This window comes from Abramis brama (genome assembly GCF_963993115.1).
Source record: "Abramis brama genome assembly, chromosome: 22".
Classification (NCBI taxonomy): Eukaryota; Metazoa; Chordata; class Actinopteri; order Cypriniformes; family Leuciscidae; genus Abramis; species Abramis brama.
In genome coordinates this window covers 13,809,110-13,827,869 of record NC_139984.1, presented here as the reverse complement: position 1 = coordinate 13,827,869, position 18,760 = coordinate 13,809,110, and the positions used below count along the sequence as shown (strand labels likewise).

Sequence of the window (18,760 nt, the reverse complement as noted above, 5' to 3'; positions counted from 1 at the left end):
AAAGTTTATTTATAATATTTTTAAAAGCTTTCTCTCAGTCAAAATTGGTTTTACATGATCATTGCATGCTTTCTCTGACCCTTAGAATTGAACAGGGTTGCATTTCCCAAAAGCATCATAAGCCTAAGTGGATCATAGAACCATTGCCACCAGTTACCACCGATGCTTTTGAGAAACGCAGCCCAGGCTGTTTTTGCTGCTGTACCTTTAAGACTTCTATAATTAAATCACCTCAGTTATGGTTAGCTAGCCTAGAAATTATGTAATGTTTGCTCTTAAGCTCTCAGGGTTTAGGGTTAGTTGGTAAAAAGCTAATAATTAATTAAATGTAAAGTTAAAAAATAAAACACTTCCTAAAAAAAAATATATTTTACTTGTTTAACTGCATGTCATGTGACAATTATCCCACATTAGAGAACAGTGAATGTGCAAACGTGTCTATGAAAATCTAATGAAAATCTTTTAATTGGGAATCCCTGTTCTCAATTATCAATTTTAATCAATGAAAACCAAGCATCTGTCCGTCTGTCTTTGTCTCAGTGACCCTCGTCTGGACGGTCAGCGGCGGAGGCACTCATCCGGAGGAATATCCACCACCCTGGAGATGCTTCCCGGGCTGGAGGGGGTGGAGCTGGGCATGTACGGCAGGGTAAGAGCTTGTCATTCTATCACTCACCTGTCAATCAGTCAGTCAGGGAATGTCACAGAGCATTGTTCTCAGTGTACCAGTCGACCTGCTCAGAAATGACAGGTTTATATCGCCTCATTTGACGCACCCAGGGGCTGTCAGGATGTTTCAGGCTGACAGACAGCTTGTTATGATCTTATGTGTTTTGCAGACGGTGTCATACGCTCAGTTCCTGTACCCCACTAACGCTCTGGACCGTCACAAGCCCTCTGTGGATCTCGCTCTACCCCTGCCCTATTCCAGAAACAGCATCACTCACAGTTTTCCTCCCTCTCGCCTCAACAGCACCGTCGGTCTGGACCTGGGTATGTCACACACTCATAAACACATACACACAAACTACTACATCTAGACTTGTGAGGACCTCTCATAGTCATCTACTGTATTGTGTAGACTAACCCTACCCATTACCTACACATCCTTGGCTTTATTTGGTATTACTTGACCAATTTAAAACCTTTCTACTTTTTAATTGTGCAATAGGTTATATACAAGATATTAATACTTTTATTCAACAACGATGCATTAAATTGATCAAAAGTTACAGTAATGGCATTTGCAATGTTATAAAAGATTTTTATTTCAAATAAATGCTGTTCTTTTAAACTTTCTATTCATCAAAGCATCTTGAATGGCTTTCCTGAGGTAAATGTAACATTAAGCTGTTTTATTTCCGCGGTTGAAATACTGATTGAGCAATAAGATTTCGCTAAGTTCTATTTAATCTTTCAACAAACCTTCTGATGTTTATTCATGTTTATCTCTTGCAATATTTGGTCCTCACATATGTAACAAAATTAAACGCACCCTTTCTCTGCTCCGTTCTGTAACCACTTAAATCTCAGCCACAGTGAAATTTGACAACATCTGTAACTCTTTTCTGTGGCGGATTCCTTTGCTTGTGACCTTTTTTGACTTTGCTAGACTTCAGATGTAGTGTGTGTGTGTGTGTGTGTGTGTGTGTGTGTGTGTGTGTGTGTTTGTCTACTTGTACAGCTATCTTTGTGAGGACCAGTTTGAGTTTTAGACCGCATTCTGACCACTTTCTGAGAGGTTTAGGTTAGGCAGTTAGTAAGAGTTAGAGTAAGGAGCTAGAGATTGTATTGTGTCTGTGAATGTCCTCACAGAGGTAGATGTACAAGTGTGTGTGTGGTACTGTGTGTGTGTGCATTCGCGTGTGTGTGTCATAAGGCCTACAAGCATTTTAAAGCTAATTCTGGACTGGACATGGTGAAATTGTCTTTCATGCATGTCTAAATGGGTGACATTAAATCACACAAGCATGCGACACACATACACACTCACACTCAGAAAACAAACACACACTTGCACAAAGAAGTGTGTAGTAACTGATGGGAGCTTAATAAAGGTTTTAATGCTATATTACTCACAGAGTGGGTAGGGACATTTCAATCAACTTGATAGACACAGTCATTATCACAGTATTTCAGGCACAGATGTGCGAGTGTGTGTGTGTGTGTGTGTGTGTGTGTGTGTGTGTGTGTGTGTGTGTGTGTGTGTGTGTGTCTGTTTGATAATTACTAATATTGCTATCCCTGCGGTCTAATACTTAGTGAGTGTGTGAGTCATCAACACAGCTCTTTCAGCTCTCTGTATTCTCGTACTTTATTTCACAAACCTACATTAGCTACACTTGTGTCAGCCAAGTTATTGCTGATTGTAAGTACTGAGTACAAGTGCTGTTTATGTGTGTTGTTTTAAAGGGGTAGCTTCCCCCCAGAATGAAAATTCTTTCATCATTTACTCACCCTGACAGATGACAGATGTTTCTTTTCTGGGTGAACTCTGCCTTTAATATAGCTCTGCTCAGTCAGTGCAGAAAGATGCACCATTATCTAAAAAACATGTATACACGTCGCATTCAATTACTGTATGTTATCTGTGGTTTGATTGGCTCATTTGACAGCTGTTTTTTTGTCTTTTTATGTTTGTTTTTTCAGGCCTAGAAGACACGGAGTATGACCCTAATATGCTCAGTGACCCCCAGTGGCCATGTGGAAAACACAAAAGAGTGCTCATCTTTGCCTCATACATGGTGAGATGGAGATATATATCCATTATTCTATTGAACATATACAGTATATATATATACATACATACATACATATACATACATATATATATATATATATATATATATATATATATATATATATATATATATATATATATATATATAATTTTTTTTTTTTTTTTTTTTTTTTTTGTATATAACCTGGACTTGTTCTTCAAAGGTTTTCTGAGAATCATCCCCCTATAACACAACTGCTCAACCATTTACAACCTAACCCTAACACTTTTCACAGATGTTTGTGTTTTTGGAAATTTAATGCAGCCCAGTTTGGTCATGTTTCTTGTTTTTGGACATTAATTTACCCATCAGACACATTTGTAGGGATGAATGGCTATCTGTGTGATTTAAGGGTCTGTGCTCAAAGCAGGGCAGTCTGACCAACAGACACGGATAAACATAACTTATCCAGCTGACGTCATTACTGACCACTGGAAAATACTGCTAATACTGTAATTCTTTGAAATGTTTTTATTGCTGAATATCTTACTAACATGTAAATCCTCAGTGTTTACTGTCACTCTCTTTCTCACACTGTGGTTCTCTCACAGACGACAGTAATAGAGTATGTCAAACCATCCGATCTGAAGAAGGACATGAATGAGACTTTTAAAGAAAAATTCCCCCACATCAAACTCACACTGAGCAAAATCAGAAGGTACACACAAATTTTAACTCTTATTTCAATAACTGTTTACATGCACAGGAATATTCCTATGTTAATCGGAATATGGTCATATTGTTGTATGCGCAAACATGTTAACCCGATTTCAATATCCAGTTTAAGCCAAAATTCTTTAAAAGACAGCTTTAACCTTTGTGAAAATGAAGTACACTGTAGCATACTTGTAAAAAGAGTATTTATAGAAATAACATGCTTTAAAAGAATATGCTCAAGTGCAAACTGCATGTAATGTTTTCGGACACATAATTGCATGTTCTTGCAATTAAATGAAGATGTATTACAGACTAAATTTATTTTAAATGCAATTTGCTGAACTTCCGAGTGCTTTGGATACTTTTGACCCACTTAAGTAGGACTTAAGTAAGTGCTATTTTGTGGACTTAAGTACATCTTTATATGTAATGTCATAATGACTGTTATTGTCTTACGAAATATGGTTCAAGTGTACTGCCGAATGTACTGACAAGCATTTATGGTAAACTAAAATATACTTTAATGTAATTTCTATTGAAACCGGAATGTCATATATTTAAATATATTTGTAATTATGAAGTTGCAATATTGAATTACACAATTCAGTTGGAATTAGTACTTTACATGTGCTTTAGTATTTCAAAAAATTTTAAAACAATGTTTTAAAATGTACTTTAAAGTAAAATTTTGACATTATTACAAAGTGCACTTTTTTAAAAGTGTACTTAAGTGTGTGTAAAAACCTAGGCCCTGTTTACTCCTGGTGTTCTGTCTCTTTTGTCCACTTTCGACCATTTCTGTCTTGGACAGGTAACTGAGTGGGATCTTTCGATCTTATGAACGAAGTAAGCTCACACAATTTACATATGAACGTGCCTGGGTACGACAGAAAACGTTTTAGAAATCAGGAATGGTGCGAGAACATTGTGCTTCAAGGGGACATTTTCATCTTCAAACCAAACTTGGGTCTTGAGTCAACATTTTTTCAAGTTTAAATCCCATCTGGCTATCGCGCATCCTATAATGTTTACGCGTTTGGTGGAGAGCAGGTGGTCTTTTGTGACTGTTTGAGCGCATTCGACCACATGAGCGAAAGCAGTCTGGTCGAATGCGTTTTCGACTACCTCTGGAAGTAGTAGTAAACACTCGTCTGTATTTAGCGTCGTCCACTTGCGATCCGAATGAGGAAAATGCTACTTAATACCAGGTGTAAACAGGGCCATAGTTAATTTCATTGCACATTCAATACAATGACAGTTATTTTGTCTTTTTAATTTCTTCTCTTTATCTCTCCTAACATCTCTGTCATTCCCTCTCGTCATCAGTTTGAAGAGAGAAATCCGTTCAGTGGGAGAGGAGTCTTTATTGCAGCCAGTCACCATTGCCATGGCATTTGTGTACTTCGAGAAGCTAGTCCTACAGGGGCGTCTCAACAAGCAGAACAGGAAGCTGGTGGCGGCCGCGTGCCTCCTACTCGCTGCCAAGATCAGCAGCGATCTGAAGAAACAAGAGGTCAAACAACTGATTGACGTGAGTGATGCTTTGCCACACACTTTCCAGTCAACACACATACACTACCGTACAACAAGTCTCTCATTCTCACCAAGGCTGGATATATTTGATCAGAATACAATATAAACAGTAATATATTGAAATATTATTACAGTTTTAAAACAACTGTTTTCTGTTTCAATATATATTAAAAATGTATTTATTCCTGTTATGCAATTACTCCAGTCTTCAGTGTCACATGATCCTTCAGAAATCACACTAATATGATGATTTGATGCTCAAGAAACATTTCTATTATCACTTCTATTATCAATGTTGAAAGTAGTTGTATTGTACTAAGCAGCTGCTTAGTATTTTTATGGAAACCTTTACGCATTATTTTGGGATTCTTTGATGAATAGAAAGTTCAAAAGAACACATTTTTTGAAATATAAATTTAGAATTAAAAGTATTAATTAAAAATTAATTTAAAAAAAACTTGCTGACCCTTTTAAACAGTGGTGTACAAGCCTTTAATAGAGTAAAATAAATCTTTACAGAGCGCTGTATCGGCCAAAAATTGGCTGATATTTTGAAACTTTTATATGCAGATTATGTACACTATATGTGTCAATGCAAAAATCCACTCGCCCTTGTCAAAGTTGTCAGTGTTTATTGTACATCTATCTGTTTTTTTTCTCTGCCCTCAGAAATTTGAGGAGAGGTTCCGGATTAGCCGTCGGGAGCTGATTGCTTTTGAATTCACCATCTTGGTAGCGCTGGAAATGGCACTTTACCTTCCGGAGAGTAAAGTCATGCCTCACTACCGTAGACTGGTGCAGCAGTCGTGAACATGCAGATGAGATGCGTAAAACAGCCGAAAGTGTGGGACTCAGCGTTCCCATCATTGCGGTTTCAGGTATCATAGCGTGTACACATCAACGCAGGAAGAACTGATGTTCCAAATGATGCTTTTTATAGTAATCGGGCCTGCAGCATTTGTTTTCATGGGTGTCTGTTTTTGTGACCACCATGGGAATACTGCAAGGAAAACAGCAAGGATTTTCTTTTATTGAAAACAGAGGGTTTTTAACTCTCAGACGACAAGGGAAGAGTTTAACTCCTGCTACTTCACTTGTGTGAAATGTACAAGTGTGAATGCATGTTTTTAACATTCCATTTCTATTTTCCAAAAAGAACTTTTATTTAATGTGGACCTCTCCTTTTATACAGAACCACCTACCATTCACTGTAACACTAAAGCACTTTTTTATCTAAACATGTATTTTATCTAAACCTTATGCAATTATAATAATATAATCATTAGCACAGATTACAGAACATATATGCATTTAATTTAGTAGCGTACTCTTGAAAGCGTTATTGAGTGACTAAATCTACCTTAGTATTCAAACCCAATATGTTCTTTGTCTTTGGGGCTTCATTTTACTGTGAAGAGTGCTCTATATTAGAGCTGGTGTCAAGAAAAGCACATTTTCAGTGCTGTGTGTTGTTCACACTTTTTTCTTTTTATAGAATTAAAAAGAAATCCACTTTTTTTTTTTTTATTCCACAGAAGAAAGAAAGCCCTGATGATGTAAATGAGTAAATTATGACAGAAGTTGTTTTTTTTTTGGTGCTGTGTGTGTGTATTTATGTATATTCAGCAAGGATGCATTAAATTGATCAAAAGTTACAAAAATGTAAGCATCACAACTGTTTTCAACATTGATAATAAATATTGTTAATAATTAATGTTTCATCAGATCATCATATTAGAATGATTTCTGAAGGATCATGTGACCCTGAAGACTGGAGTAATAATGCTGAATTTCTGCTTTACCATCAATAAATTACAATATAAACTATATAAAAATTACAATTTCAGATTGTATTTACAAATTACAGATTTAGAATAGCTATTTGAAATAGTAACAATATTTCATAATATTATAGTTGTTATTGTATGTTTAATCAATTAAATGCAGCCTTGGTGAGCATATTTATGCTAAATTCACTGTTTATTTATTAACTGCCATAAAACATTGTGTTCAGTCTCAATTTTCATTGACAACTAGTAACCATATACTGTATCATGAGAATTATCAACAAAAAAAAACTTGTTACTTGTAGAAATGCCAGTCATTGTGTTGACCTTAAACAAGTTTTAATTTCTTCCAGCACCCACAACCTGTGCAGTATTTTTAGATGCTTTTTGTCCCATTTCCTCACAAAACATCCCATTCCCAATTCAAATCACACATTTCTGCCTGATATTATAGATTATATTTCAGTGCAGACTGTTGTGAAAAGGTTTTGTGTTGTGTGTCGGTAGCCAGTTTGCTGCTTTGTCCTTTATAGACGGATGTATTGTACATACTGTGGTCTCAATCAATACATCCTTGTATTTACTTAGGCCTAGATAATGTGCTGGTAATATTGTCTACAAACGTCTATGATGTATTTGTTTGAAATAAGACTTTGTTTTCCAGTAATGTTTTCTTATTCAGATATTGTGCTAAGCGAGACATTTGCACTTTGAAGCAGCGCATGTGCTATGGCGCCATCTAGAGGAAGCGATTTACAATCACGTGTCATTAGAAATGTAAGGAAGTGGATTTTGCTAGATAACCAGCTCATTTACTCAGGAGATATCTATGTAAATCACGCATAGATTGGACATTTTTCCAGGTTTTGTTACTTTGTTTCCGTGTGTGCTACTTTTTGAGACCGAGAGCCCCAGAACAAACTAAGATAGCGGGTATTAATGGATAGGGTGAACTTTTACACACGTTCAATTAAAGTGCCTAGGAATGTTTGTAAAGAATCATTTTGTGAAGAGAGAAAATGGAAATAAAAGCAATTTAGTTTATTTACACCATTATTTACACTGTGATATTTTTATAGCCTCCAATGTTGCCAAAAAGGCAAAACGGTACCAGTTTCCTTTATTTTTTTGTCAAGATTTCTTTGTATTATTTGAGATCAATATTAACACTCAATTTAATTAGAATCTGAGCATAGTTGAGGTAAGTCCATCTCTCACTGGACAAACCATATTCTGAGAGACCTGATTTTGCTCAGCCTAATGTTTTATTTTTGCACGGCATCAGTTCAGTATGTGTTTATTCTGCTCATCGTGATTATATTTCAGCTCAGTGGATCGTTTCAGCTGTTGTGATCGTTCAGTGTGTGATAAGTGTTATATCTCCGTTGGATGTTTCAGTTGTGCCGTTGCCTACAGTACTACTGTTGTTGTTTGTTTCAAAGGTCAGAGGTGAAGGAGAATGAATCCTCAAGAGAACAGAAAACAGACTGCATAAAATGCATTTCCTCTGATCTCTTCCATGGAGTTGAGCAGATTTAGCTAATCTTCCATTTATGAATTATGATAGGAAGGCTGGGAAGGACGCCAGCGTTAGATAAGAGATATGGCTGTATTGTAGTGCTGCTGAAATCATTTTAGCATTTTTCATCTGCTGAGGTAGAGATATATCTCCTCTCTCTCACTGATGTCCTGTAAAACAGCACAGTGAGTACAGCTGTCTTTCCATGTGCTTCTTTGCTATTCTCTCTCTCTCTCTCTCTCTCTCTCTCTCTCTCTCTCTCTCTCTCTCTCTCTCTCTTGTTTATCCATGTATTTACAGTATTTAGCTTGTCTACGAAAATTTTTATTTGTCGGTTAATTGTCATAATTGTTGAGTTATCATGCACTTTCACAAATATATTTAAATATATCTATAAATAACTGACTACTTGTGCAAGTGATTTTTTTTTTTTTTTTTTTCTGGATATTGTTAGGACAGAAAGATCATCCTTTTCCACCATTTACAAATATCATAACGTTACAAAAGGTGTGTAGCCTGAATGAATCTTTAACCAGAAGTTTGAAATTGTTTGAATGAAACTGAAACAAATTATTTCACAATACTGTACTAATCAGCTCTGACTGAATAGAGGTGAAGGTTGTTTGTTTATTTAAAGTTTGCATATTCAAAACAATAGATACTGTTTGAGATACTGAAGCATGACAGTCATTATTCCTAGAGGCAATAGTTTCACAGTGGGAATTCCTTTCGTGTGGGATATCCTTACCACAATGATTAATACATTCAAACAAAGAGGATCTCTTTTACTCTGAACACAGAGGAATCCCTCATATTATGCATCAAGTTTAAACAGAAAGTCTGAACAGAAAATAAAACTATAGAATTGAGATGAAAAATAACTATAATGTGACATGGGATCTGAACGAGCAGCTACACAAATGTACAGTTTATATATATATATATATATATATATATATATATATATATATATATATATATATATATATATATATATATATATATATATTATCATGCACAAAAAAGAAAATCAGTAGTTTATTTGAATAAGTTTTATTTACTTCTATAAGAAGAATAGATCAGCAAAAATAATTAATAAAATATATATATATTCAGATATGTATAACATGTATTATAAAACCCAATCCCTTCAGAGAATGGTTTGGCTTTGAGAAACATTTAAGAAAAACATTTAGAACATTTTGCTTTAAATAAATTGCAGTTCAGAGATATTATAAAAAATTAATGTTATTCAGCTGAATATGTCAATAGCAGTTATGCTTGTTTTGTAAGCTTCATCTCTTAACACACATACAGCCTAATGAGACTGTGACATTTTTTAATTGTAATACATTGTGAGGGTGCTTATGATGGCCCTTGCAACTCTGTCTTAATAACATGTTGAAATCTTGTGAAATCTCCTTTAGCTTTGCCCCGTTTTTACACTCTTCACATTCGGCATGAGAGTAATTCTCAGGGTGTATCCTGTCCGCATCAGTGTCTGATTGCCTGTGAAAAGAAAGAGTCATAAGTGTTGGAGCACCACCACAGGTCATATTTCTTTATCACCATCGCAGCTGAAATTATGTTAGTCCCATCCTAAAGCAATTAAAGTGTTTTTTTTTTTTTTTTTTTTTTTTTTTTGCCCACACAATGAACACCCAAACATATGAATAGTTGTTCAGAGTATCTTCTTTTGTGTTCCAGAGAAGAAAGAAATAATAAAAGTTTGGAATGATTTGAGGGTGAGTACATGATGGGTGAACTGTTCCTTTCCTACCCAACAACCTCTCATCTAACATTACACACACAAAAAAATATTACTAGCATAAAATTAACTGAATGCTTTGTATGAATACTTACTTGCACTTCCATTTAGGATTTGCATTGTTTGAGATGTGGTTATCTATGCATTGTGGAGTGTTCATGATCTTGGTGATCTCCTCTTCAACTTCGCGCATTTCATCCTTAGAGCATGGGTCATTGCAGTCGGAGCAGCGAATATTCGCATAAACACGAGCTGACATGACAGCAAAAACAAACACCTGTTTTAAACACAAGCACAAGTTAGTGGACACTCATATACACCAAATAATACACACACACACATATATCTGAACAGTTTCTTTGTCATATTTTGCACATAGTATTTCTAGATTTACTCACCCACAGAGCAGAGATATTCATTCTTCAGTCTCTCAGTGTCACTCTTAAACTGCAAGGCAAGGTATGAATATTGCTATAGTGTGCTTAATCACTTTTATACCTTAACTTAATGATTTTGACTGACGTAATCCACCAACCTCTTTCCTACACGACAAATTTGCATGGAACAAACAGTGGCGGTGCTTGTGCCTGCTGTTTTTCCATAAGTGGCCTGTGGCTATTCAGGTGAGGGAATGGATGATGTAGTCACACACACACAAAGCCCATCGAAAAGAACAAAGAGCAACTACAATGTTGTACTGACAGTCATGATGCTCCAGGGGAAATGAGCATAAGTGTGCTCTATAGACATAATGCATTATTTTTACCAACTCTACGCCTTAGAAATGCATTGGGTGAAAAAGCTGTATAGAATTTATTTTGCATTGCATTGCATTTTTTTTATTGTATTTTATTGTATTGCAATGTGCAGTATATTACTGTGCAGTGCACAGACGATTGCACGAAACATGAATAGTTTAAATGTATCTTGAACTTTTATAAGATGTTTGCCTTTAAATTCCATAAAAACACACATTCTCTTTTTGATGGACATACAGATTAAAGGACATGATACATGTTTCAGGAGGACAAAATCTTATCAATTCCTCAAAATATTTACTGTGGTGATATGACATGTAGGGTACTTGTGAAAAATGGAATAAATACTTGAACAAATTTCAAACCAATATACATAAATAAATCATTGTTTTGTGTTTAATTTGTCCTTATCTAAAGATTAGCATATTGACGATACCTTTGGTAATATTAAATGCCAGTATTGGTGAGAACTATAAATACTTTTTATAGTATTGTCTCTATTAAATTTATAGCATTTCTGAGTGTAGCAGAACAGCATAGACTAACTGTTAATGCTGCTTTAGGCATTCATTTTTTGTTTTGTGTTTCAGATGACATATGCAAAACAATACGTGCGCCTCCGAGCTATCATATAAACCATGATGGGCAATATTGTTATTATGGAAGCTATTGTTCCATAGTGGGGATTCCTTTTGTGTGGGTTATCCCTACCACAATGATTAATATTGCTGGAGAAATCCTAGACACAAAGACAATCTTCACTGCACTGCCTTGACAGAAATTCCTCACATCATACGTCATGTTTAATAAGCTTTTCCGTTTCACACTTTTACTTTTATTACTCAACAATGTAACATTGCAAAATACTCACACATGATTTAGTGTCTTAGCTAAATGTAAATGGACACTTGAGTAATTTGCTACTAATGATAATGGAGAAGTTATATTTCACAAAAGTTATATTTCATATTTCCCTTTTAAAGAGAACTGTCTGTTCTTTGGACCGTTTCACTCTATTTTAAAAAATAAGTTGCTTTAAATTTAGACAGTTTGCTTGACTTATTCTTAAATCAGTACAGAAGTGAGACACAGTTGAGGTGCACATGACTTTTTATTATGAAAAAAACAACTGTTTCCAATAAACAAATGATAAATAAACATTTTTGGAATTATCTATTCACGATACCGTTTGAAAGTTTGGGGTTGGAAAGACTTTAGAAACAAGAATTTTTAGAAACAAGAAACTCCTCTGTTCACCAATGCTGCAATTATTTAATCAAAAATACAATAAAACAGTAATATTGTAAAATATTATTACAGTTTAAAATAAATGTTTTCTATAATTTGAATATATATTTTAAATGTAATTTACTCTTGTGATCAAAGCTGAATATTCAGCATCATTACTCCAGTCTTCAGTGTCACATGATCCTGCAGAAATCATAACATGCTGACTTGATGCTCAAGAAACATTTCTGATTAACAATGTTGAAAACAGTTGTGCAGCTTAATGTTTCAGATATTTTACAGATAAAATATTTTCACGATGGTAACCTTGGTTCCCTGAAGAGGGAAACTCGCGCTGTGTCGATTGATGCTGTGGTAATGTTTATACCCACACAGCCATAATGACAAGTGTCTGTCTAGTGTGAAATCAATGAGAAAAGCACTAAGACGAGAGCACCTGGCCCCCTGGTGTAGAGCTCAAGTTAGGTTAGGGTTAGAGCCCGATATTGGTATGCTTCGCCCCCGAAAGCAAACCTCAGGAATTTTCTGTGTTATGGAAGGATGGACACATGGAAGTATGCGTCCTTGAGATCTATCGTGACAAACCAGTCCTTGGATCTGATCTGTGACATGATCTGTCTCAGCAGGGCTGGACTGGGACAAATAAAATTGGCCCTGGCATTTTGGCCCAGACTGGCCCACTATATATGATCTTAAACACCACCCATCTTTGCACGCCCATGAATATGTATACCAACTCATATTCCTTAAAACCACTAATGCCATGTAATGAGTGTGTAGGAACAAGTGAGGTCTGTTGTATAGGACTAGATGCTGATATCCCTCAATAAATGCGTATTTGAGGCACAGATGAGACTCCGTGGGATAGTCAAATGAGTGATGACACCCTTTGGGTTATCAAGTGGGCGCCCTCCTTTTTCGGTGTTTCGCTGATAGGCCCACGACACCTCCAGAAGGTTCAGCAGTGAATCCCAGCGTCCCAGGTTCACTCCCTAGGTGCAATCAACTCACTTGAAGGCCCAGGCGGAGTCCTTTCTTTTCATCCACAGCCACTGGCTCCCCTTTTCAGCAGTCCTGGAGAGGTCTTTGACTGTCTGCCGATGGGCCTTCCCTCGCACTCCCATCTCCCTGAGTAGCCTGGATGTTGAGGTGGCTACGAACCCTCTGCAGCCTACTTCCACTGGGCATGCGTTCGCATTCCAGCCTTGTTGTTGCACATCGGCTGCAAGTTCAGCGTACCTCAGCCTTTTCCGTTCGTAAGCCTCCTTCACTGCACCCTCCCAGGGCATGGTGAGCTTGATGATGTAGACAAGCTTGAGTGAGGCTGACCACAGAACAAGGTCTGGTCACTGGTTGGTAGCTGCGATCTAAGCTGGGAAGCAGAGTTTCTTGTCCAAGTCTGCCAGCAGCTTCCGGTCCCGTGCTGTGCCCAGCTGACCAGTGTCTGGTCTTGTGGTGGTGAGGCTGGCTTTACCCTCCCCCTCCCAAACAAATGGTGTCGGCTGCCACCGGGATGACGGGAGAGGAAGGGCATTCACCCTTGTCCGTCGACTTTCCAGCACTGCTGCAAGACACTTTAGCACCTGGTTGTGCCACCAGGTATAACGGCCTTGGGTGAGGCTGGTCTTGCATCCCACTAAGATGTGCTTCAGTGTTGCTGGACTTGGACATAAAGGGCATGTGGGGTCTTCGGCATACCACTGGCTTAGGTTTGCGGGGGAAGGCAGGACATCGTAGGCAGCCCTGATGGTAAAACTTGCCCTCAATGCCTCCATCTCTCACAACTCATTCCAGGAGATCTTCATCTTCTCCACTCCTTTCCATGCCATCCACTGCCCTTACTTTGCCTGCGCCACAGCTTGGACACACCTTCCTGCTTCCTCCTCCCGACGTACCTCCTGGACCACCAGCTTGCGTCTCTGAGATTTAGAGGCCTTGCTCCATGCTGGTGTAGTTAACTACTGAGAGTTAACAGATGAAATAACAAAAAATTATTAAAACAATTGAACTATACTCCACAGTGATGAATCCTAAAACATTGGCATAGCAATACCTGTCACAAACACAGAAAGAGACAGACAGGTTTAAGTGTTTATTAAAAGCAGTGTTTATTAAAAGCAGAGTAGTGGTGGAACAACGGGAACAGGACGATGGTGACTTGAAGACTGATGGTGACTGAAGTGGATATCTGTGCAGGTGACGAGTGAACATGAAGACGGACAAACAGGATCTGGATGACGGGAGACAGGAGACGGGAAACAGGATGAGATGAACAGGAGACAGGATACTGAACGGGACGATCTCTGGTGATGGTAAGGAGTCTGACATTAGCAGTGTATACTGCTTTATAAGATGTTTGCCTTAAAACTCCATATAACTAAACAACAAAACACACATTCTCTTTTTGATGGACATACAGATTAAAGGACATGATAAATGTACTTTGGAAAATTGTATGTATTCAATTTTTCACAATCAATATACATAAATAAAACATTGTTTTGTGTTTAATTTTTCTTTATCTGAAGATTAGCATATTGACGATACCTTTGGTAATATTAAATGGCAATATTGGTGAGAACTATAAATACTTTTTACAGTATTGTTTCTATTTATAGCATTTCTGAGTGTAGCAGAACAGCATAGACTAACTGTTAATGCTGCTTTAGGCATTCATTTTTTGTTTTGTGTTTCAGATGACATATGCAAAACAATACGTGCGCCTCCGAGCTATCGGATCAAACCATGATGGGCAATATTGTTATTATGGAAGCTATTGTTCCATAGTGGGGATTCCTTTTGTGTGGGTTATCCCTACCACAATGATTAATATTGCTGGAGAAATCCTAGACACAAAGACGATCTTCACTGCACTGCCTTGACAGAAATTCCTCACATCATACGTCATGTTTAATAAGCTTTTCCATTTTACACTTTTACTTTTATTACTCAACATTGTAACATTGCAAAATATCAAACATGATTTAGTGTCTTAGCTAAATGTATGGACACTTAAATAATTTGCTACTAATGATAATGGAGAAGTTATATTTCACAAAAGTTATAATTCATATTTCCCCTTTAAAGAGAACTGTCTGTTCTTTGGCCAGTTTCACTCTATTAACAAAATAAGTTGCTTTTAATTTAGACAGTTTGCTTGACTTATTCCTAAATCAGTACAGAAGTGAGACAGAAGTGAAATTGTTTCATTTGAAATTGTTCGAATGAAACTGAAACAAATTATTTCACAATAATTCTGTACTAATCAGCTCTGACTGAATAGAGGTGAAGGTTGTTTGTTTATTTAAAGTTTGCATATTCAAAACAATAGATACTATTTGAGATACTGAAGCATGACAGTCATTATTCCTAGAGGCAATAGTTTCACAGTGGGGATTCCTTTCGTGTGGGATATCCTTACCACAATGATTAATACATTCAAACAAAGAGGATCTCTTTTACTCTGAACACAGAGGAATCCCTCATATTATGCATCAAGTTTAAACAGAAAGTCTGAACAGAAAATAAAACTATAGAATTGAGATGAAAAATAACTATAATGTGACTGTGGGATCTGAATGAGCAGCTACACAAATGTCGAGTATTTTTTATTATCATGCACAAAAAAGAAAATCAGTCTATTTTATTTGAACAAGCTTTATTCACTTCTATAAGAAGAATAGATCAGCAAAAATAATAATTATTGAAAGATATATATTGTCATTTTTCATTTTTCAATCCATTTATATTGGATTTTTTTTTACCTTTTATCACAGTCTTGGACATGTCAAAGATTAGAAACAACATTGGTTTTGATGCATTGTTAGTTTTTGTGCAGCATGAGATTTTAACTTTTTCTCCCTCATTTACTGTTCGTGGCTGTTTTTGCCCCATTGACTTCCATTATAACCACATTTTTTGATTGCAAAGCCATGACACCATATAATCATGCATTTTTGATTGTTGGTGGTTTTCCCTGTTGGGAAGAGGTAAAATTTGTAATTTTTACTGTTGATAACCAGGTGGCACCATTAACCCTTTAGATAGGCCTGTGCAAAAAAAAGCTTAGTTTCTGGCTTTTACATGGAGTATTATGGAGTTTATATGGAGTATAAAAGCATAATAAAGTGTGTGTGTGTGTGTGTGTGTGTGTGTGTGTGTGTGTGTGTGTGTGTGTGTGTGTGTGTGTGTGTGTGTGTGTGTGTGTGTGTGTGTGTGTGTGTGTGTGTGAACTCACCTTGATGCATCTGAGAAAATCAAAATATGCACCTCAGCTCTCAGAACTACATGGAGTAAACAAAAACAAAGTAAGTGTATTTATGCATCTGCTGCCTTTTGATGGTGAGAAATACAGACTAAACAAAAACAAAGCAAGTGGATTTAAACGCGTGCATGCAAGCCTGCTGCTCATTTGATGGTGAGAAGAGCAGCAAGCAACATGAGAAAGGGCTTGACTTGTAGTGAAGTTTTAGAGATGATTATGCAGCCTGACCCCTCCAGCGAGCTGCATGATGTATCGTCTTCCCCCTCTGACACCACAGACTCAGGAGAGTCAGATCCTGATTTGGATGTGGCACCCTCATCATCCTCTCTAGCTTCCACTGAAGGCAAGGAGGATTCGGAGGATCCTGGATCTGGGTGGATTGGGAGAAACGGCGAAGTGTGGTTTTCCACTAACGCGGAGACAACTCCCTTTCTTCAGCCTGCCAGAGGCGTGACTCCAGGGCCGACGCGCTATGCCATCGCAAAGGTCCAGAACATGGATTCCGTGTTCAATCTGTTTTTTATGGAGGAGATGATTGACCTCATTGTCAGCATGACTTGCGTCAACACATACATGTTTGTACAGTCATACAAACATGTATGACTATGCTTTGTGATGGCATAGCGCGTCGGCCCTGGAGTCACGCCTCTGGCAGGCTGAAGAAAGGGAGTTGTCTCCGCGTTAGTGGAAAACCACACTTCGCCGTTTCTCCCAATCTACCCAGATCCAGGATCCTCCGAATCCTCCTCGCCTTCAGTGGAAGCTAGAGAGGATGATGAGGGTGCCACATCCAAATCAGGATCTGACTCTCCTGAGTCTGTGGTGTCAGAGGGAGAAGACGATACATCCTGCAGCTCGCTGGAGGGGTCAGGCTGCATAATCATCTCTGAAACTTCACTACAAGTCAAGCCCTTTCTCATGTTGCTTGCTGCTCTTCTCACCATCAAATGAGCAGCAGGCTTGCATGCACGCGTTTAAATCCACTTGCTTTGTTTTTGTTTAGTCTGCATTTCTCACCATCAAAAGGCAGCAGATGCATAAATACACTTACTTTGTTTTTGTTTACTCCATGTAGTTCTGAGAGCTGAGGTGCATATTTTGATTTTCTCAGACGCATCAAGGTGAGTTCACACACACACACACACACACACACACACACACAAACACACACTTTATTATGCTATTATACTCCATATAAACTCCATATAACTCCATGTAAAAGCCAGAAACTAAGCTTTTTTTTGCACAGGCCTATCTAAAGGGTTAATGGTGCCACCTGGTTATCAACAGTAAAAATTACAAATTTTACCTCTTCCCAACAGGGAAAACCACCAACAATCAAAAATGCATAATTATATGGTGTCATGACTTTGCAATCAAAAAATGTGGTTATAATGGAAGTCAATGGGGCAAAAACAGCCACGAACAGTAAATGAGGGAGAAAAAGTTCAAATCTGATGCTGCACAAAAACTAACAATGCATCAAAACCAATGTTGTTTCTAATCTTTGACATGTCCAAGACTGTGATAAAAGGTAAAAAAAAATCCAGTCCACAATCACATTTTATATTGAAAATGAGTCATTTTGTGTGTGTTTTTTCCCAAATCAGTGACATCATTTACGAATTTGGCAATTAAAGAGTTAAAATCCTGAATTTTTTTTAAACATTTAGTATTTTTGAGCAGGACTGAGGTTGATTAATAGATTTATGCAAAAAAAATTGAAAAAAATATTTATCTGATATATTTTTACAGCAGTTTAAAGTAGTGGCTGTTTTCAGCCACAAACATAACGAAAGGGTAGTAAATTTGCCCACAGTGTACTGTTGAGTTTTTGAAAAATTTCAAAGCATTTTCCCAAAATATGTGTCAAAATAAGATTTGTCACCAAAAATCATTCCATTTGCTGAAACACAGAGAAAGTTATGGCCAAATTTAGACTAAAAAATACCCCATAGTGGATGAAAACATCCCCAACAGCACATAAGGGTTAAGAAAAACATTTAGAACATTTTGCTTTAAATAAATTGGAGTTCAGAGATATTATCAGAGATATAAATTTCATGCAGGCATGATTCACATGTTATTCAATAGCTGTTGTGTTTGTTTTATAAGCTTTATCTCTTAACATGACAATGTCACATATCCTGCGTAGATGATCGTAAGAGATGATGAAAAGGAAAGTCTCTTTAATGAATCCACAGTCATAAAGTGTGTCACAGTCTTATCAGTGCTGCTCTCACACACACTTAACATAAACAAGCTTAATGAGCAGCTTAATGTTTCATATGTTTTACAGATAAAACATTTTCAGGATCCTTTGATGAATAAAATGTTAACAGAAAGAACAGCATTTATTTGAAAACCCCTCTGTTATGATGGTAACCTTGGTTCCCTTTCAGGGAAACTCGCACTGTGTCGATTGACGCTGTGGGAATGTTTATAC

The 18,760-nt window shown here is 37.0% G+C and overlaps 1 protein-coding gene across 2 annotated transcripts in view; it reads left to right on the top strand.

The window, feature by feature from the left end:
* Window positions 1-14,344, top strand: part of cables2b (Cdk5 and Abl enzyme substrate 2b) — a 34,165-nt gene extending 19,821 nt beyond the window's left edge. The window contains exons 4-9 of one of the 2 annotated variants that reach the window (XM_084097998.1): window positions 541-649; window positions 840-993; window positions 2,650-2,744; window positions 3,332-3,438; window positions 4,764-4,968; window positions 14,247-14,344. In XM_084097998.1, coding sequence (XP_083954124.1) covers window positions 541-649; window positions 840-993; window positions 2,650-2,744; window positions 3,332-3,438; window positions 4,764-4,968; window positions 14,247-14,288 — 712 coding nt within the window. In that variant the 3' untranslated portion in view covers window positions 14,289-14,344. Of the gene's footprint in view, window positions 1-540; window positions 650-839; window positions 994-2,649; window positions 2,745-3,331; window positions 3,439-4,763; window positions 4,969-5,639; window positions 8,682-14,246 lie in introns of those variants that run through there. The other variant, XM_084097997.1, reaches the window with a different exon arrangement.
* The last annotated feature ends 4,416 nt before the right edge of the window (window positions 14,345-18,760 follow it).